The 21574-nt window shown below is 49.5% G+C and overlaps 1 protein-coding gene across 1 annotated transcript in view; it reads left to right on the forward strand.

The window, feature by feature from the left end:
• Positions 1–21574, forward strand: part of XPO1 (exportin 1) — a 543231-nt gene that overhangs the window by 254947 nt on the left and 266710 nt on the right. Inside the window, 2 exon segments of the mRNA XM_030196174.1 lie at positions 10756–10914; positions 11614–11811. Coding sequence (XP_030052034.1) covers positions 10756–10914; positions 11614–11811 — 357 coding nt within the window.

The following is a 21574-nucleotide window of genomic DNA, read 5'->3' on the forward strand; positions in this document are numbered from 1 at the left end:
GGAGGTAGAGAGGAGACATGATAGAAACGTTTAAATATCTCAAGGGCATTGATGTATAGGAAGAGAGCCTTTTTCAAATGAAGGAGAGCTCTGCAATGAGGGGGCATATGACAAAGTTAAGAGTGAATAGGCTTAGGAGTAACCTAAGGAAGTATTGTTTCAACAGAAAGGATGGTGGAGGCGTGGAATAGACTCCCGGTGGAGGTGGTGGAGTCGAGGACTGTTCCAGAATTTAAAAAGGCATGGGATAAGCTTGTGTGATCACTTAGGAACAGGAAGAATTAGGGGTTACAGAGGATGGTCAGACTCGGTGGGTCATATGGCTTTTATCTGCCGTCATGTTTCTATGTTTCTAATTATTAACTTTATAGTAAACTCGTTACCTTACTCCTATTACTCAGTTAAATGCATCGTTATCTTTTTCATGTCAGTCATAAATGTTTATCAGTTGTAAACTAAGTTCAGTGTTGGCCACATTGATCCCGAACTTGTTTGGGGAAAATGTGGGATACAAATGTTACAAATATAGGGACAGTACCAGATCAGTCTCTTAATTACAGACTATATGGAATGCTCTAAAAGCTTTCAGAGAGAGGCTACTGCACCGGATTCTCCTTAGCACTGCAATGTGTTTGTTTGAATATTATGTTAACAGGCAGGGAGGCACACGGTCATACCTTCTGTGTCAGGAAGCTGTCAGAACGTGGCACTGGTCTACCACCTACGGGATTGTGTTCATAGTTGCTTATCTATCAGGGAAGAACAATTGCATGGCAGACAGGCTTAGTAAGGTCAGACATATAAATAGTCACTGAACATGGGTATAACCTGGGAGATCTTTCATGAACAGGGCACCTCCTCGGTGCAACACTTCACCACTCACTTGACCCACAAAATTCCCCAGTACTGTTCCAGACTGAGATCATACAGCAAACTAACCTCAGATGCTTTTCTACTAGATTGGGGGAAGTACCTTCTGTATGTATATTCTCCAGCACCTTTCATTGCAAAAACTCTCCTGAAATTCAGACAAGATAGAGGAACCGTGATCCTCATTGCTACATACTAGCCAAGGCAAATATGGTTTCCCTGCTTCTGGAGATAGCTTGCTAGGATCTGTGAAGACTGGAATGCTTTCCGACCCTCATCACGTAGAATAAGGGACCTTTTCTTTAGCGCCTGCAGCAGATGAATCCAGGAACTGGTAGGTTATATCCGTCTACCAGCAGGTGGTGATAGACATAGACAAGACTGAAGATAGTGATACCAGACGGCCAGCCCCTGCATTTCCAGCAGGTGGTGTACAGATTCTTACTAGCTCCTAGATTCATGGTTCCTGGGAATGCTCCTGGGCCAGGTGGCCAGTTGAGCAAGGGGGTGATTGGCCGAGGGTGCCAACTTGGGGGCATACCTGGTGTCGGGTCACTTCCCTCACCCCCGTTATACCCTTTCTCCCAGTCTGATTTTGGGTTAGGCTGCTCAGTTCCCCTTCCTGCTCCACAACCAAAAAAAAGAAGAAGGGGGGATTACAGTGGCTTTCTGTCTGCCTGAGCTCTACCTTTATTCAGGGAGCAGGAGTGTGTGCTGCTCGGCTCTCTGCTGGGGTTAAGTGCTAGATACTTTGTTGTTCTCCCTGGGTGGTCCGAGTTGTGGAATGGCTGCGGAGATGGTTAAATGCTGTTCCCGATGTGGGAAATGGCGTTCGGCAATTGACTTGTGAAGCACTAAGTCCATGGACGAGACGTTTCGTTCCCCTCCACTTATGGCGCGTTTTCCCATGTTGTCACTTGGTACACACGCCATTTTTTTCTGGAGCTGCTGAGGCATTCCCCACTATGGTTTCACTGCAGGCTATTTCCTCTCTTGCGGGTGAAGTGGTGGGGTGGGCCCGGGATATGTTCTTGACCTGGGCTAGCGATGGCTGCAGCGGTTGCAGACTGGGGAGAGATTTTTTTCTCCTGAGTTTCTCCTCATGCATCAAGCTTATGTGCTCAAGCGTGCTGTTCCTCAGCAACTCCTGCACTGGTCCCTGGGGCCTCTTGGGGACCAGGGTCTGCCGTTCCCTTCTCTCGGGGATGATCCTGCCCTTAAAAGAAGGTGGATGGCCTCGTCTGAATTGAGCTCTTTGGTCCTAGTGATGGATGCTCCTTTCCTGGTGGCCTCCTCTGATGGTTCTTGGAGGTGAATTTTCCTGGAGGACATGGAGGAGGGTGAGCTCCCCCATGAAGAACTGCCGTCCCATATCTCAATTCTTGGAGGTCTTAAGTATTGCTGACGTGGAAGTCGCTGCATCAGTGGCGGTTAATCCAAATATGGCTAGTGTGCGGAGGCCATCGAAGGCATTCCTGGTTCCTGAGGCCATCCAGGAATTAATTGCCGCTCAGTGTTCTGACCCGTATGGTGGTCTTAAGGTGGCCAAGGCCATGGTATGGTTTTTGCTGGTGGGCGCAGATCAGGTGGAGTAGTTTTCTCTTTCCAAGGTGGACGCCCTGGTGACAGCGGTTACCAGGAATACGACTGTCTGTGGAAGGTGTAGTGGCATTGAAGGACATGTAGGACAGACATCTGGAAGCTTTTTTGATGTGGCCCTTTGAGGTTGCCGCACTGACTCTTAAGGCCTCCGTTTGTCGTTCTTAAGCGGCTAGAGCTTGTCTTAGCTGGATTGATTTGGAAATGGAACACAACCAGGAGACAGAACTGTTCGGGCCTCCTGGGTTCTCTCAGATGGATGTGAGCCTCGCCTATTTGGCAGATGCCTTATATGATTTAGCCTTTTGTAGCTCCATCATTGTTTGGTGGACGTGGCTTACAAGCAGCGTCTTATCAAATTGCCCTTTAGGTTTTAATTGCTGTTTGGGGAGGACCTGGAGAAGATTGTGAAGGACTTGGGCGATTCCAAGTCACATTGTCTCAGTGAGGGTAAACCCAAACCCGCTCTTCAGGCAGGGTCCTTGAGGTCTCGGTTTCGAGAGATGCACCGTTGTTGTCTGGGCCAGTCATCAGCGAGAGAAATGAGCTTCTAGGATGCTGGCCCGCTCTTTGGTGGAGCAGATAGGGGGTCGACTAACCCTTTTCTACCTGGAGTGGGTCAAGATCACTTTAGACCAATGGTTTCTGAATGTTGTGCAGGATGGTTACAAGCTTGAATTCGACTCTTCAGTTGCAGATTTTTTTTCTGGAGTCTCGATGCGCCACGCTCTCCAAGCGGGCGGCAGTGTTTTCCACTTATGTCCTGGAGCCATCATTCCAGTGCCTCCCCTCCAAGTTCGACGGGTTGGTATTCCATCAAGTTCAGGGGTGCGGCGGGGCACGGGGGCGGAGAATGGCGGGAGGCGGAGCTGGGAAAGAGAGGAAGGGAGGGGGGCCGGGGCAGCCTTAAGTTTTGATTTTTGTTTTGATGCGGGGGGGAAGCGGGGACCAGCGGCGAACTCGGGCGGGGGGGCAAGGCCGTCCGTTTAGGACGCTCCTGACGAGCGCCTTTGCCCCCTCCCGAGCTTGCCATCCTATAAGGTTTGTTTGTTTTTCCAAGCCCGCACAGCCACAACGAGAGGTCCAGACCTCTTGTTAGATTTCACGGCGTTTCGTTCGGTTTTCCTGCGTTAAACCAATCGGAAAAGGTTAGTGCATCTCGTTACAATAGGGTTTCTACACGAATTGCTCATCTGCATTCTGTTTTCGTTAGCTGCTACCGTCGTCGGAAAATGGGCTTTAGTGCATGCAACGGTTAAAAAATTCTTCGTTAAAGGCTCATTTAAGGCTTGTTAAAGTTTAGTGCATCTGGCCTTTATTTCTGGCTTTGGCTGGAGAAAATGGGGGGCAAGGGAGGGGAACTTCAGGGCGCTTTCAAGGTAGTTAAACAGGGAGGTGTCACATAGGGAGACTGGCTGTCTTTGATTGCTGGCATGTTTGTCCAAAGGGGAGAAGTTGTGCTTGGTCAGGGAAAGGTACTTGAGGGACAATGGGTAAGGTGCTTGGGTTAATTGATCTTTGGAATGTTGTGAGCAGGGAATGCTAACGCTTAATACTGGTTTTAGATTTCAATAGGATTTTTTGCATTTCTCGAGTATCTCTTCTAACATGTACACTCCATTGGACTCCGATATTGCTTCCTTAGTTAAGTTTGTTAGTGTGATCAAATGTAGTGCAGAGGCTCCTTCAGAGGCATGCCCATCCTACTGAAAGTGTCTTCAGCTCCCTCACCAGACCACTCGGTCCCTGTTTTGGTTCTTACTGACAGTATACCAGGCAGTCTACTCACAGTCAAGCATTTCAACACATTGCCCAGGGCACAGAGACTCCTCAACCCTGGGGGCTTTGCCAGTGGCTGGAGGCAGGAATCAGAGGAGAGGCTGCATTAAAATGTTACAATTAATGTATAGTTCTAATATGATATTTAAGAATAGGGAGAATTACTCAGAGCATGTGGTTGCAGCATGTGCTGTATTTAATAAATATGGGAAAATTATATATATTATATATTTTTGATTCTATATTTTATTCTCCACCAATTACCTATAAGGTAATAAGATTTACAATTGCAAGAATAAGGGGGAATTAAATGTTCCTTGTCATCAAGCAGATGAAGCCATTACGTATGGGTTGTGTCCATCAACCAGCAGGGGGAGATAGAGAGCACTCAACTTTTCACAGTGCCTCATGGCCAGTCAGCTCCACTGCCTCTTCAGTATTCTCTATCTCCCCAAGCAGGGTGGCTGCAGCTTCTTCGAGCCCCATCAAAAATCTTACTGGGGGTGGCTCCTGGCTTGCCAGTTGTTAGCCGGGGTGTTAGAGGCTATAGCAGCTTCACTTTGAAGGCACATAGGTTAGCCCTTTCCCTGCCTTACCCATGCCCCCATGGATGTGGACATATTAGCTTGCTTTTCCCTGTCCTTTCCCACTCAGTGGATGCAGGCACATTGGTTCGCCTTTCCCTGCCTTTCCCACTCATCTGAGCCTCCGGAGTTCTTATTACCTCTGCTTTCCTCACAGCGTTTAAAAAAAAAAAAAATTTTTTTTAAACGCTCAAAAAGGACGTCCATTTGCAGCTGCTCACTGGAACAAGTCGTCGCTGCTCGGAGCAAGAAGCAAGTAATTTTTACCTTTTACTAGCAGGCAGGGGGTTCCCCGAACGGTCTCCACGTGGCTATGGCCTCGGATGGCAAGTACGCGAAAAGACGCTCCCCGCAACGCGTTCGCGCACCTAGCGGGGAAGCGGGGGCTCGAAGGTAGAGTTGCCCTTTCGGAGCCGGGAGAGTTCACCGGTTTTTCATCCGGCGCGGCGGCCTTAGGCGCCCATCCCCCGCTGGCCGCCCTACTGGTCGTGACCAGCCACGCGGCTCGGTCGGCTTCTTCTTGGGCCGCCCTCGAGATGGGAGACGTTAACAGCTTGGTCACCCTTGAATCAGGCGACAGTAAGAAGTCGGCGAAATTTAAAGCGCCCTTCTTCCCACGCGGCTCCTTCTCTGAGTTTTGCGCCTGACGCCATTTTGGACGCCTCTCCCCCGCTACTGGGAGCGCAGATGGAGGGCGCCTCTAGGGCCGCGGCACAGGCTGCAGAAATGCACAGACTGCGGGGTTTCTCCCCTGAGTTCATTTTGCTGCTGCATCAGGCCTTTCTTATGCAGAACACTGCCCCTGCTCACCTCTCTGATCGGGGTGATGAGGCCTCTTTGCTTAAGCACCCTCGGGTGGATCTTCCACCCTCAGGGGACTCGATCTCCTCTGATGTGGATGACGCCAGCGTGTCTGAGTTCTCCCAAAGGTCCTTAGCGGACTCTATGGAAGAGACTGATCCTCGCTCGGATGGAGCGGACGACCCCTCTGCAGCGCGGCCTTTTCGCTCAGAGGACTTGCCCAACCTGCTTGTGCAGGCCATGAGCATTTTGAAGATTGCCTCTCTGGAGGAAGGCTGTCTCTCTCAGCCTCTACTGGCTCCGCCATTATGCTGGGAACGAAGCGCCAGTCTAGAACCTTCCACGTTCATGAAGCCATGCAGACCTTAATTTCAGTGCAATGGGATGCCCCTGAGGCGAGTCTGAAAGTAGCCAGGGCTATGTCCCGTCTGTACCCCTTTCCTGAGGGGGAACGGGAAGCCTTTGTCTGGCCCACGGTAGATTCCTTAATCACTGCCGTGACTAAGAAAACGGCGCTGCCGGTGGAAGGTGGCACTGCCCTGAAGGACGCCCATGACAGGAGAATGGAGGCGGCCTTAAAGTCGTCCTTTGAGGCGGCCGCTCTGAGTTTGCAAGCCTCGGTTTGCGGCTCCTACGTGGCTAGGGCGTGCCTGATTGTTTAGCAGCGGGCTTCCCCCACGGACCCTTCCTGGAGGGCGGAATGGCCGACCCTGGAGTCGGGTTTGGCCTACTTGGCAGACTTGCTGTATGATGTTTTGAGAGCCTCGGCCAAGGGCATGGCTCAGACAGTCTCTGCGCGGCGGTGGCTCTTGCTTAAGCACTGGTCTGCTGACCATGCCTCTAAATCTCTCCTAGCCAAGTTGCCTTTTAAAGGCAAGCTGCTCTTTGGGGACGAGCTGGACAAGATCGTGACGGAGCTCGGCACGTCCAAAGGCAAGAGGTTGCCGGAGGTCAGGACTCGGGCCGGCAGTGCCCGTCCTGGTTCCTCTAAGGGCCGATTCCAGGAAGCCCGTCTGTATCGCCCGGGCAAGTCTGCCTCCTCTGCCTCGGCTTCCTTGAAACGGAACTTCTCCCCCAAGCAACATTCCTTTCGTAGGGACCGCCGTTCCGGAGGTTCATCCTCCGGCCCGCCCCCAGGGTCGCGTACCCAATGACGGGGACCTGGTCCATGGCCCAGTGCAGATAGGAGGAAGGTTGTCCTCATTTCTGGGCGAGTGCACCAGGGTAACTTCAGACGCTTGGGTTCTGGAAGTCATCAGAGACGGCTACAAGCTAGAGTTCTGCCGACCCCTAAGAGATGGGTTTGTAAACTCTCCTTGCAAGTCTCAGGTCAAAGCAGCTGCCGTGCAGCAGACTTTGAACAACTTGATCCGCCTGGGCGCGGTGGTCCCGGTGCCAGTAGATCAGCTTGGCAAGGGGCGCTACTCCATTTACTTTGCGGTGCCAAAGAAAGAAGGCTCTGCTCGGCCTATTCTCGACCTCAAGGGAATCAATCAGGCCTTGAAAGTTCGGCACTTCCGGATGGAGACCCTCCGCTCCGTAATAGCTGCGGTGAAAAAGGGAGAATTCCTGGCCTCCCTGGACATCAAGGAAGCTTACTTACATATTACCATTTGGCCGCCTCATCAGCGCTTTCTGCGCTTTGCAGTGCTGGGCCGACACTTCCAGTTCAGAGCCCTCCCGTTCGGGTTGGCTACGGCTCTGCAGACCTTCTCCAAAGTAATAGTGGTCATCGCGGCCTACCTCCGCAAAGAGGGAGTGCAAGTCCATCCCTATCTGGACGACTGGCTGATCCGAGCCCCTTCCTATGCGGAGTGCGGGAGAGCTACAGACAGGGTCATTGCTCTTCTGAGCTCCTTGGGATGGGTCGTCAACTGGGAGAAAAGCCAGCTGCGCCCGACTCAGTCCCTGGAGTATCTGGGAGTTCGATTAGACACCCAAGTGGGCAGAGTGTTCCTGCCAGACAACCGGAGCGTCAAGCTTCGGACCCAGGTGGGCCAGTTCCTAGCCTCCTCTACTCTTCGAGCTTGGGACTATGTGCAGCTGTTGGGCTCCATGACGGCCACGATGGAGGTAGTGCCCTGGGCCAGGGCTCATATTAGACCACTACAGCACTCTCGTGGCGGTGGACTCCAGTCTCGGAGAATTACGCCGTACGCCTTCCTTTGGATCCAGCGGTGCGAAAGGCGCTGAGCTGGTGGCTGAGGCCAGGCAAGCTGTCTGCAGGAATGCCTCTTACGACCCCGGAGTGGGTTGTCGTCACGACGGACGCCTGCTTGACGGGCTGGGGAGCCCACTTCCTGGAACGGACAGCGCAGGGGCTCTGGTCTCCTGCAGAGACTAAATGGTCCATCAACCTCCTGGAACTCCGAGCCATTCGGTTGGCGCTTCTAGAGTTTCTCCCGGTTCTGGTGCTGAGGCCTGTACGGGTCCTGTCGGACAATGCCACGGCTGTGGCCTATGTCAATCGCCAGGGAGGTACGAGGAGCGCCCCTCTAGCCAAGGAGGCCATGAAGCTATGCCTGTGGGCGGAAGCGAATCTGGAACAGCTGTCTGAGGCCCACATTGAGGGAGTCATGAATATCAAGGCAGACTTTCTCAGTCACCATACCTTGGATCCCGGAGAGTGGCAACTTTCTGCTTGGGCGTTCTTGGACATCACGAAATGCGGGGCCAGCCGAGCCTGGATCTGATGGCGTCCTCGGCCAATTGCCAAGTGCCGCGTTTTTTCAGCAGAGGACGGGACCTTCGATCTCTGGGAGTCGATGCTCTTCTCCAGCAGTGGCCGGCACAGGAGCTTCTCTACGTGTTCCGGCCGGGTGATCCTGGTGGGTCCGGATTGGCCCAGACGTCCCTGGTATGCGGACTTAGTCAGACTCTCGGTGGACGGCCCTCTGCGGCTGCCAGCGGAGCGGGGCCTCTTACATCAGGGTCCCGTGGTGATGGAGGATCCCTCCCCCTTGGTCTTACGGCCTGGCTTTTTAGCGGAAGCGGCTGAGGAAGAAGGGCTTCTCAGACAAGGTCATCGCCGCTATGCTGAGAGCGAGGAAGCGCTCTACTTCCACCACTTACGCCAGGGTTTGGCGTACCTTTGCGTCATGGTGTGAGGCAGGCTCTGTTTCGCCCTTCACTGCGCCAATATCCGCAGTGTTGGCATTCCTGCAAGAGGGGCTGGAGAAAGGCCTGTCGCTCAGTTCGCTGAAAGTCCAGGTGGCGGCTCTAGCTTGCTTCAGGGGTTTTCTGAAGGGGGCTTCCCTGGCTTCACAGCCGGATGTGGTGCGCTTTCTCAAAGGAGTTAATCACCTGCGCCCCCCTCTGCACTCGATAGTGCCTATGTGGAATCTCAATCTGGTGCTATGGTCCTTGCAGAAGCCGCCCTTCGAGCCCTTGCCAAGGGCATCGCTGAAGGACCTGATGTTGAAAGCAGTCTTCCTGGTGGCTATCACATCAGCCAGAAGAGTTTCCGAGCTCCAGGCGCTCTCGTGTAGAGAACCATTCCTGCGATTCACTGAGGCAGGAGTATCGATTCGCCCAGTGCCTTCCTTCCTGCCCAAGATTGTTTCTCGATTCCACGTGAATCAGCAGCTTTACCTGCCCTCCTTTCATAGGGAGGATTACCCAGGGGAGTACCCTGCGCTCAAATACCTGGATGTTAGACGGGTCATCATCAGATACTTGGAAGTGACCAATGATTTCCGGAAGTCGGATCATCTGTTTGTGCTGTTCGCAGGCCCTCGTAAGGGTCTGCAGGCATCTAAGCGTATGGTGGCACGTTGGGGTCAAGGAGACAATCGCGTCAGCTTATGTGGCAGCAGGGAAGATTCCGCCTATTCAGCTGAAGGCACACTCTACTAGAGCACAAGCAGCCTCGATGGCGGAGTCCAGATCTGTCTCCTTGGAAGAGATTTGCAGAGCGGCTACTTGGTCGTCGGCTCATACCTTCTCACGACATTACCGCTTGGATGTGGCTGCTCGGGCCGAGGCCCAGTTTGGGGCTTCAGTGTTGCGTTCAGGGATTACCATGTCCCGCCCTGGGTAAGTACTGCTTCGGTACGTCCCACCAGTCTATGGATTGATCGGCTTGATGATAGGGAAGGTAAAATTATGTATCATACCTGATAATTTTCTTTCCCTTAATCACAGCCGATCAATCCATAGCCCCTCCCAGATATCTGTATTGTTGTGTTCTGGCTATATTTCAGGTTCAAGTTCAGTCTTCATTTCCTGTTCACGAGGACTTCGTGTTTAAGTTCTTCCAATTGAAGTCTCTTCGAGTTGAGACGATTTTGTGTTACAGTGAGCTGCTGCTTCCTCTCCCCCCGTTTCGGTGGTGGCTGGATTGATAACTAAATTATGCCGGCGCTCCCTCCCGCTTCGTGCGGCAGTAGGGTAGCTTTGAATCTCTCCCGCTTCGGCGGTGTTAGGGTAAGCCAGCTCCACCTGCGGTTGCGGTAGCAGGATAAGCCAGTTCCCCCCGCGTCGGCGGGTGTGGTTTTCCGCCCACCGCCCCGGCGGTGGTGCGCTGGAATATTTCCCCTCCCTCGCTTCGGCGGTGGTGAGCTGGGCAGAGTGTCCCTTTGTGGGTGTAATTCTCTAAGTGCTGAGTCCTGCGGATGGAGCTTTGATATCGACATACTGGGGAATTTCCGGCAGCACATGACCACATATAGGGAGGCAAAAGATTGCTCTCTATCTCCACCTACTGGTAGATGTACACAACCAACCCACCAGTCTATGGATTGATCGGCTATGATTAAGGGAAAGAAAATTATCAGGTATGATACATAATTTTACCTTCTATTTCAGCATAGTAATTTGCAAATTATTTTACATTCACAGTGGTATCAGTTGTAGCTTCCATGAAATGATACAGTACAGTATATTGGATTATCAAAATGAACAAGAAGCAGCATGTTGATCAGATAGTTGAAAACTTTGATTTTTCTGCATATGTTGGAACACACATGCTTTGTAGTAAGAAATAAGGAAATTAAGTAAATTACTGTAATAAAGACAGTATTTACTATGTGGATGCAAAGATGTGGATTTCTATATGTAACGTGCTACAGTGTGGGGTAAATGAATTTTTACTAAATATATGGGGGTATCAAATTTTTTTTAGATGCTTCCTTTAAGTACAAATATTCGTCTTGCATACTCAAATGGGAAAGATGATGAACAGAACTTCATTCAGAATCTCAGCTTGTTTCTTTGCACTTTTCTGAAGGAACATGGTCAGCTTATAGAAAAGAGGTTAAATTTGAGAGAAACGTTAATGGAGGTAAGCAGTCTAAGATTATGTTCATGGTTATATGCTATCATAGTTTGCCTCACAAAATTATAGATTATAGTTAGCTGGTTGAATGTAAGTTCTAAACTGACCCAGTCGATATTTAGAATGCAAAACAAATAACAGAATTCTTAAGAATAAAATGTGCAAAGTAGATAATAAAATTAATGACAGTTTCCTACAGATACTGTTACTTTTTCACCATGCAGCGGATGTAAGGTGTGATTTACAATGAAGTGTTTGCCGTGCTGGTAATGTCATTGTAATGTTTCCTTAAAGGTTGAGCCCCAAGGTTCTGGCAGAGAGTGTTGAAGCTTCTAGTTTAAGTTGGAAATGTTTCATCTAATCCAGAGTATCCAGTTAGCTGCAAATTCTATATAGTGTGACTAGAGTTTAAAAATTTTTTAGGACTAGTGAAGAAGTAAGACGGGTCAATAGTCCGTTTTACTTTAGACGTGACCTAAGCCACTGAAGTCCTTTTCCTCCTTGTTATTTTTTTACAGCAGATGATTGTTACTTGCAAGTTTCATGTAGTGATATTCTCAGAGGAACAAGTAAAGCCAGTGTAGATAGTAATGTTTATAACATAAAATCTTGGTATTTTTAAAGTGTCAATGTTGGATTGTAATGTAATTAGCTATGGAAAATCTTGAAATAATCATTTTATGTAAATGCCATCTTTTTATTTAGGCTCTTCATTATATGTTGCTTGTATCTGAAGTGGAAGAAACTGAAATTTTTAAAATATGTCTTGAATACTGGAATCATTTGGCTGCTGAGTTATATAGAGAGAGTCCATTTTCAACATCTGCTTCCCCATTGCTTTCTGGAAGCCAACATTTTGAATGTCTCCTCCAAGGAGACAACTTATTGCCAGTTCTGTCCAAGGTAATTGCATTATTTTCTGAGCCTAGTACTTCTTTTTTTGACAGAACATGCTTAACAATATTTTACCACTTAAACCGATAATAAGTAAGGATAGCATACTAGATTTCTAACATTGCAATTCAGTACATTGTTGAAGAAAAGTGTTCACTTGTTGCAGGTCACTCTGCTGGGTGCCAAATGACACGCGGAGCTTTTTGGAAAATATAAAATCCTTTTCTTCTGGCATGCTAGTTCCTGCTCTTCTGAGCCCTTAGTCTGAGGAGCAGGCCAATATTCACTGCTATATTTCCATAAAAATTATTTAAGAAGTTCTTTTCTTTCTCACCTGGCTTTAGCTATAAAACTTAGGATTGTGAAAATAGGTTTTTGCACTTTCCCGTGTTCCTGCTTTTTCTTGAAGAAACTTTTTTTTCGCTTTAAATATTTTTATTAATGAAGCAACTTACAACATTCAAGACAGTATAGATAATGCCAAGTTGTCCTAAAATATTGGACATCCATATAATCTACTATAATAAAACTCACCCTCAACATTCTGAAGACAACGTTCTGAAGTCACTCAGTCACTCCCTGAAGGGTTCGTCAGTTCATGGTGGTGAAGGCACAACACTGACCATGTCTCTCTGCCCCGCCCTCGCATGACAGACCAATCAGAAAAAACACCCTCAACGTTCTGAAACACAAAGGACCATCACAAAACCGTTCCCAGGCAACGCTAGGCAACGTAAGACGGACCAATCAGAGGAAACTACGTGACAATAAGGGAGGAGCATTCACCAGCAGAACGGCTCATTACCTGTGCAGCACAGAACCACCACTGGAATGAGAGAAGAATATTCCTGCTGTGGGTATGTGCAAAATAGACCGGGGGGGGGGGGGGGGGGGATTTTTAAATGCCTAATGCCGGTACTGAACAGTGCCAGAGGGCCTATAGCACAGACTATATTTGGGTTTGCTTGACGTGGAGCCGGAGAACAGCGTGCCCCTCACCTTCTGGGACGTGGGTGAACAGGACAAGCTGCAGCCCAGCTGGAAGGATTACCCGCGACCCAGCAAACAGCGACCAAGGAAGGTCTGCCTAGGAATCGCTGGAGACTGGCTGCCAAATGTATAATTATGGTACAGCCAGAGACCCCCCCACTGGAATGGTGGAGGGCCCAGTCATAGAGCTCAGGCCATTACAGACCTTGGCTGAGTCAGAAATCTGATGGCTGACATAACTGGGAGCTTACTGGAAAAGTATGGCCTAGTTTGTAGCCCGGATTGAGGCCTAAAAGTTAGGTCAATAGATAGGGAAACAAAATGGAGGAATTCAGCACAAAATGGAAGCCCGTATCTGTTACAAAGTGGAATTTTCTCTGATGTAAGTTAGAAAAACAAGTTGAGAAATGAGTGAGTCATACCAGGTGCAGAGAAAATAGGGAACTAGCTGTTCCAGAGAGGAGGGAGGCTTTCCTGTGAGCAGGGTCTTGCTTAAGATTTGTGGTCAAGCGAGCTAAAGATAAAACCATGTTAGCAAGATAGAAGCTACTCATTAGCATGAGCCAATCAGTGACAACCATGACATTAGCATAGATCCAATCAGGTATATCTACTGTCATATTATCCATATCCTGAGGGCACCTATAAAAATCAGGGTATTTCCTGGTTTAAGTTAGAGAGAAAAGGGTTGCTACTCTCTCTCCAAGGGAAACCAATGTGTCCAGCAGAATTGACAAATTACCTAATTGCTTTCCTTGTAAAACCTCTAATTGGTAAAAGAAATTATAAAAGATTAGCAAATAATTAACACCTGTTTGCAACTTATTATATTCCTATAATTGATTGTACATGCCTGTTGTCAATCACTGATTTGACTTATACCTTGGCAAATAAACTCCTTATCCCAAATGATGATTTGTGGGCTTCACTTAATGATGAAAGGCTGTAAGTATAAATGCTTTGCTTTATCAGGCTATCATTCGCTGCATTGTATAACCTGTAGCCTAAATCCAGTTTGTCATAAGGCTGGTATCTATTCTTGCCAGTGCTGAGAGGCGGACTAATGCGGGTCCCTTAGACCTAACGTCTCTCTCAGTGGCAATTCCTTTTAGAACTGCACAACCCCTTGAGTACCCCAGTACTAGTGCTATTTAGAGATGGAGTCAGATTTAAGGTCACTCCAGCCTTCTTGGGGGGCTCTGGACCCCTCAATTCACAACACAAACTAACGAAACAACCGCACACTGACCACCACCTGAATCATTCAAAAGGCATCCACTCTTTCTTCAACAGAAATGCAAAATAATAATACAAAACAAACCAAAGAATACATGTTTCTCAGGCGGCTGCAGGTAACTCCCCACCCACTTCCTCTTCCCCTTTTGCCGAAGTGGCCAAGGACGTGCCCAACCATCCCCAGCCTCAGGCAAGCTGTCTCCCAACTCGGGGATACCCCAAGCACCCCGAAAAAGACGGCGCTGCTTTCCGCAGCGCATAAATGTTCCAGCATTCCACTGCAGCCGGCCTGAAAATGGACGCGAACATACTGGATCATCACACCCCCCCCCCCCCCCCCCGATGGCCCGAGACCATGCTCCTCTCCCTTCCGCCAACTTAAAACAACCATCCGCGTCCTCAGGCAAGCCGTCTCCCATCTCCAGGATGCCCAGATCCCCAGCCCAACGGAAAAAGACGGTGCTGCTTCCCACAGCACATTTCACTTCCAGCGTTCCCCTACAGCAGCCTTGAAACGGCCAAAAAATACCGACAGACCAAGAACATGCTCCTCTACCTTCCACCCATCTAAAACAACACTGCTGCCTCAGCAAAACACACAAAAAAAAAAAACATGGAAAAAACAATCCACCACTCAGCAAAGGCTGACCCCCCTACAACCACATTTACATTTCACCAACAGAAAGACCCCCCTCCACAGACAAAACCACACACACACACAATACAACAGAAACACACCCTCAAAGCCACACATTAATCCATCCCACTTTGCCAGCACAGCACAGCACATCCCCCAACCCCCCCAAGCAAAAAACAAAACAAAAAAGACATACATCAACAACCTGCACACACACCCCACCCTCACACACTCACACGCACACAAAATAACTCTGTGACACATACACACACAAAAAAACCCCACATGCTAGCACCCGTTTCATTGGTTTCGGAACCGGGCCTTTTTTTACTAGTATAACAAAAAGACAAACAACAACAACCCCAGTCACCCTATGATGAAAATTGAGCTATCAACTCCCAATCAGTATAAACAAGGGTCTACACCCTCAGCTCTGTCCTACCCCCTTAAATTGTTTAAGCATATAATTGCCTCACTTTCCCCTCTAGCCCTCCTCTTCCATTCCTCCCTTCCCTACCGCCCCCGTCCCCTACCTACCACAACGATTCCTATCAAAGTATGATTGTCCTCACCCATTCTTGCAGTCGATACCATCCTCTCTGCGCCGTAGCTCCCCATCTCTAACGTTATGCCGTTAAGCGCTCCATAGCTATGAGTTGTTCTAATTTTGCTTTCCAGTCCCCCCAAGCAAGGAGGGCCAGTAACTCGCCACTTCGGAGCTACAGGCATTTGGCTGCCGCCAGACCCCAATGGTAACATTTTGCTCCTCTGAAGAAACTTTTACCAGCAACCCACCTTGTCTAACTTCCTTCTTTTTGGCCCATGTTATTTTATGGATATTTTTTCTTTTTATTCTTATCCCTATTTTATTCCTATTCCTATTACCATATTCAAAAAGCAGGCCAGTAACTCTAGTTCTATCCAGACTAACCATCAGAAAATTTGCCACAAATATCTAGGACAAAGAAAATTGCAAGGCTGCAGTGAAGTTCAGTACACACTTAACTCATTTACTATTGACACAACAAGCTTCTCTGTAGTGTCTTTAAGGAGTTAAGCCAAACTCTGATGGGGCTTGTATTATGTGTGTGCTTCTCCATGGTTTTTTATTGGTTTTTTAATAGTTTTGCAACATTTTCTTGCCGGTTGACTATTTGTTTTTGCTCCTTTTTTGTTGAAGACCAACATTTACTAGGACCCCCTGTATGTTTGGCAACTAGAGTGAGATGTTTATCTAAAGTTGAGCAACTTTCTCTTAAGACAAATGGTTGTTGAAGGTATTCACAGGTTACAAACTTTCCCTCCCTTCCCTTCAGAGGAGATCTTCTCACTGCCAAAGCTATTCTCCGAGGACAAGCAGGCTGATATACTCACATGTGGGTGACGTCACGTTGGCCCAGAGGATTTTCTAGCACAATGTTAAAAGTCTCTTCAAGAGCATTCTGCGTCTTCCTGCTCGCCGCGTGGATACGCTCCTCAGGTCTTCTTTATCCGCGTGTGGGGAGACACGGAGTTCGGTTAAGCGCTTCGCGTTTTCTCCAGGCCTTCGGAGTATAAAGTTCTCTTTGAGTTTGTTTCACCCTTTCGGGTATTGTTTACAAAAAAAAAAATCCTTTACTTTGTAGTGTTTCTTTTTTAAGTTTCCTTTCTTTTTTCGTGCGACCTTTCTTAGGTCGCTTGGTCGGGTATTTTTTTCCTTTTTTTGTGTGTGTCTTTTTTCTGACACAATCGCGTCCTTTGATTTTGCGGAGGTGATTTTTCCTGCGATGTCATCGAAGACGCCCAGCGGCTTCAAGCCATGCGCCCGCTGCAACCGGACCATCTCCGGCACTGATCTGCACTACTGGTGCCTTCAGTGCCTTGGGCCCGACCACCTTCAGGAAAGTTGTAAGTTGTGCCTGAAAATGAAAACGAGCACTCAACTTTCTCGAGAGGCCCAAAGAGAAAAGCTTTTCAGATCCGGTACCTCGACGTCGACTTCGGTACCGTCGACGTCGAGGGCAGCGTTGGCATCGGGAGACCGGGTACAGGCTGCCAAGAGACCGATGCATGCTAGGAGCAGTGATGCATCGAGCGGGTCTCCACCCTCCTCGGCACTTCCTGCTTTGCAGGCCCCCCCCCCCCCCGGGACCGACCTCTATCAGACCCGGCCCCAAGCAAGCGTGTGGATTCCTCGTTTTCCTCTCCAGTACCGAGGAGTCTCGATGACGGGCGTCGGGTGAAGGCCAAGAAGCACCGTCATCGGTCTCCTTCTCGACGCGGTACCGCGTACTCTGGGTCATCGAAGCATTCGGTACCCGAGAAGCGTCGGTGCCGAAAGGATCGCTCTCCCTCTGTTATGGAGGTATCGACGCGCAGGTCGTCTGGCAGCCCGGTACCGGCTCCCCAACCTCTGCAGATTCTGCCTCCGACGCCCACACCGGCACCGCAGCCTTCCCCGACAGCTTCTGTAGATGAGCGCATCAAGGCTATTTTTCCAGATTTCATGGAAGCGGTGCTGCAGCATTTGCCTGGCACCGGAGGTACTGGTACCGACAGTGCCGGATGCCCCTGCGGCACCGTGCCTTTTGCCGGTGGTGAGGTTGCCTTCTGCTTCCGGTATCGGAGCCGGCTATCTCCCGGGTCGACTTTCCGTCGCCTTCGGTGGAGGAAGTTTCACCGGAGTCTCCTGGGGAGTCAACGTCTCGACACCGTCATCGAGGTCACCGCACCTCCATGTCGAGATGGGCTCGGATCCGGGCTGCTCTTTCTGAGTTATTAGCCCCATCCGATGATGGCTCATCTGATGAAGATGAAGGTCATGGAGTTTTCTCGGCCGAGAATTCTCTTGTTCTTCCATCTGATTCGACCCCCTCACCTCAGTGACAACTCTCCCCTCTGGAGAGCTTGTCTTTTTCATCTTTTGTGCGGGAAATGTCAGAGGCCATTCCCTTCCCTGTGGAGACTGTGGATGAGCCCAGGGCCAAGATGCTCGAGATCCTGGATTATCCATCTCCACCTAAGTCTTCTACCACTGCTCCTTTTCATGATACACTCAGGGAAGTGCTGATGAGGAACTGGGAGAAGCCTCTTTCTTGTCCAACTATTCCCAAAAAGTCTGAATCCCAGTATCGGATCCACGGGGAACCCAGTTTCGTCCGGCCTCAGTTGCCTCATGACTCTGTAGTGGTGGATTCTGCTCTCAGAAGAGCTAAGAGTTCTTGGAATTTTGCCTCGGCGCTCCCGAGGCGAGAGCATAGAACCTTAGATTCTTTTGGGAGGAAGGAGTATAAGGCTGGTATGCTCGCTTCCAAAATTCAATCCTACCAGCTCTTTACGAGCATTCATTTGCGGAACTCAGTGCGGCAGCTTGAGAGTTTGGTTGATGCACTCCCACCGGAGCAGGCCGTGCCTTTCGCCAAGTGGTCAGGCAGCAGAAGGCGTGTCGCAAGTTCCTGTCCAGGGGCATTTACGACATTTGCAATGTGACATCTAGATTTTCTGCTATGGGTATAGTGATGCGCAGACTTTCATGGCTGCGTGAATCTAACCTGGAAGAGAGAACTCAGCAGAAAATTGCAGATATCCCTTGCCGGGGGGATCATCTTGTTGGTGAAAAGGTCGAAGAGTTGATTGATCATCTCTATCAGCGTGATAACGCTATGGACTCTCTCTCCCACCGGGTGCCTTCTGCATCAGCTTCCTCTTCCAGGAAGTTTTTTTAAAGGGAAGAGAAGTGCGCCTTTCACCTCTAGGAGCCGTAAGTACACTCCTACTTCTCGACAGACGGTTCAGGCTCTGCCACAGCACGCTCGTTCTCGTCAACAGCGTGCACCCAAGCAGGCCCCTGCAGCTCCCCAGCAAAAACCAGGGACGGGTTTTTGACTGGTTCCAGTTGAGCATAGCCTCCATAAATGTGTCTGTGTCGGACGACTTGCCTGTCGGAGTGAGGTTAAAATTTTTTCACCAAAGGTGGCCTCTGATAACCTCCGACCGGTGGGTTCTTCAAATAGTCCGGTTAGGTTACACCCTCATCTGGAAACCAAACCTCCAAATTGCCCATCGGGAGCTCAGTCCTTCAGTTCCCATCAGAAGCAGGTACTTGCAGAGGAACTCTCCGCCCTTCTCAGTGCCATGCGGTCGAGCCCGTTCCACCAGGGCAAGAAGGGCTGGGATTCTATTCCAGGTACTTCTTTGTGCAAAAGAAAACAGGGGGGATGCGCCCCATCCTAGACCTAAGGGCCCTGAAACAAATATCTGATTCGAGAAAAGTTCAGGATGGTTTCCCTGGGCACCCTTCTTCCCATGATTCAGAAAAACGACTGGCTATGCTCCCTGGACTTAAAGGATGCTTATACACACATCCCGATACTGCCAGCTCACAGGCAGTATCTTCGATTCCATCTGGGAACACAGCACTTTCAGTATTGTTACTGCCCTTTGGGCTCGCCTCTGCGCCCCGGGTGTTCACCAAATGCCTGGCGGTCGTTGCAAAGCGTTGGTACACAGGCTGGGAGTGCATGTGTTCCCTTATCTCGACGATTGGCTGTAAAGAACACCTCGGAAGCAGGAGCTCTACAGTCCATGCAGATGACTATTCAACTCCTGGAGCTACTGGGGTTTGTCATAAATTAACCAAAGTCCCACCTTTTTCCAGTTTAGAGACTAGAGTTCATAGGAGCCCTGCTGACTCACAGACGCTCATTCCTACCTTCCCGAAGCGAGGGCAGACCATCTTTTGTCGCTGGTTTCCTTGGCCAGAAGCAGATCAGCTCGGCAGATCACAGCTCAGCAGATGTTGAGACTTCTGGGCCATATGGTCTCCACAGTTCATATGACTCCTATGGCCCGTCTTCACATGAGATCAGCTCAATGGAGCCTAGCTTCCCAGTGGTATCAAGCTGCTGGGGATCTAGAGGATGCAGTCCAGTTGTCCACCGCTTTCACAATTCCCTGATATGGTGGACAATTCGCTCCAATTTGACCTTGGGATGTCCCTTCCAAATTCCTCAGCCTCAAAAGTGCTGACTACAGATGCATCTCTCCTGGGGTGGGGAGCTCATGTAGATGATAGAAAGGAGGTACTTAAAGCCCACCTCTTTACCACTGCTCACTTGCCCTGTCCTTTTATCCTCACCTCTTATTCCCTTACTCTTAATTGTTCTGTTTGTCTGCCTGTCTTATCTAGATTGTAAGCTCTTTGAGCAGGACTGTCTTTTTTGTGTATGGTGTACAGCGCTGCGTATGCCTTGTAGCGCTATAGAAATGATAAGTAGTAGTAGTAGATGGGCTCCACAGGGAGCTTGGTCCCTTCAGGAGTCCAGGTCTTCAGATCAACCTCCTGGAGTTGCAAGCGATCTGGAACGCTCTAAAGGCTTTCAGAGATCGGCTGTCCAATCAAATTATCCAAATTCAGACAGACAACCAGGTTGCCATGTACTATGTCAACAAGCAGGGGGGCACCGGATCTCGCCCCCTGTGTCCTGGAAGCCGTCAAGATGTGGCTTTAGGCCCGCCGTCACGACATGTTTCTTCAGGCCACGTATCTGGCAGGCGGTAAACAACAGTCTGGCCGACAGGTTGAGCAGGATGATGCAACCTCCCTCAGTTCTGTTCAGGCCCACGACAGGCTAGCCTCAAATGCCTTTCTCCTACATTGGAGGTCAGGCCTTCTGTATGCGTGTCCTCCCATACCTCTAGTAGGGAAGACTTTGCTGAAACTCAGGCAAGACCTCGGAACCATGATTCTGATTGCGCCCTTCTGGCCACGTCAGATCTGGTTCCGTCTTCTTCTGGAGTTGTCCTCCGAAGAACCATGGAGGTTGGAGTGTTTTCCAACCCTCATCAATCAGAACGAGGGGGCGCTTCTGCATCCCAACCTCCAGTCTCTGGCTCTCACGGCCTGGAAGTTGAGAGCGTAAATTTCGCCGCCTTAGGTATTTCTGAGGGTGTCTCCAATCTTGCTTGCTTTCAGGAAAGAGTCCACAAAGGGGTGTTACTCTTTCAAATGGAGGAGGTTTGCCGTCTGGTATGACGCAATGCCCTAGATCCTCGCTCTTCCTCCTACACAGACCCTGCTTGAATACCTTCTGCACTTGTCAGAGTCTGGTTTTAAGACCAAGTTCGTAAGAGTTCATCTAGTGCTAGTAGTGCTTATCATTATCGTGTGGAGGGTAAAGCCTATCTTTGGATAGCCTTTAGTTGTTCGCTTCATGAGAGGTTTGCTTTTGTCAAAGCCCCCTGTCGAACCTCCTATAGTGTCATGGGATCTCAACATCGTCTTCACCCACTGATGAAAGCTCCTTTTGAGCCACTGGATTCCTGCCATCTTAAGTATTTGACCTGGAAGATCATTTTCTTGGTGGCTGTTTACTTCAGCTTTTAGGGTCAGTGAGCTTCAAGCCTTGTAACCCATGCTCCCTATGCTAAATTTCATCATAACAGAGTAGTCCTCCGCAGTCACCCTAAGTTCTTGCCGAAGGTGTTGTTGGAGTTCCATCTGAACCAGTCAATTGTCTTGCCAGCATTCTTTCCCCGTCCTCATACCCGCCCTGCTGAAGTCAGTTGCATACATTGGACTGCAAAGAGAGCATTGGCCCTCTATATGAATGACAACCCTTCAGACAGTCCGCCCAAATGTGGGTTTCTTTGCGACCCGCAACAGAAGGGAGTGGCGTCATGAACGCACCATTTTCAGTTGGCTAGCAGATTATTTCCTCACTTACACCCAAGCTGGGCTGACTCTTGAGGGGTCATGTCACGGCTCATAGTATTAGAGCCATGGCAGCAGCGTCAGTGGCCCCGTTGAAGTCAGCCACTATTGAAGAGATTTGCAAGGTTGCGACGTGGTCATCAGTCCACACCTTCACATCTCATTACTGCCTTCAGCAGGATAGCCAGCGCGACAGTTGGTTTGGGCAGTCGGTGCTG

This window comes from Microcaecilia unicolor, chromosome 3 (assembly GCF_901765095.1).
Source record: "Microcaecilia unicolor chromosome 3, aMicUni1.1, whole genome shotgun sequence".
NCBI lineage: Eukaryota > Metazoa > Chordata > Amphibia > Gymnophiona > Siphonopidae > Microcaecilia > Microcaecilia unicolor.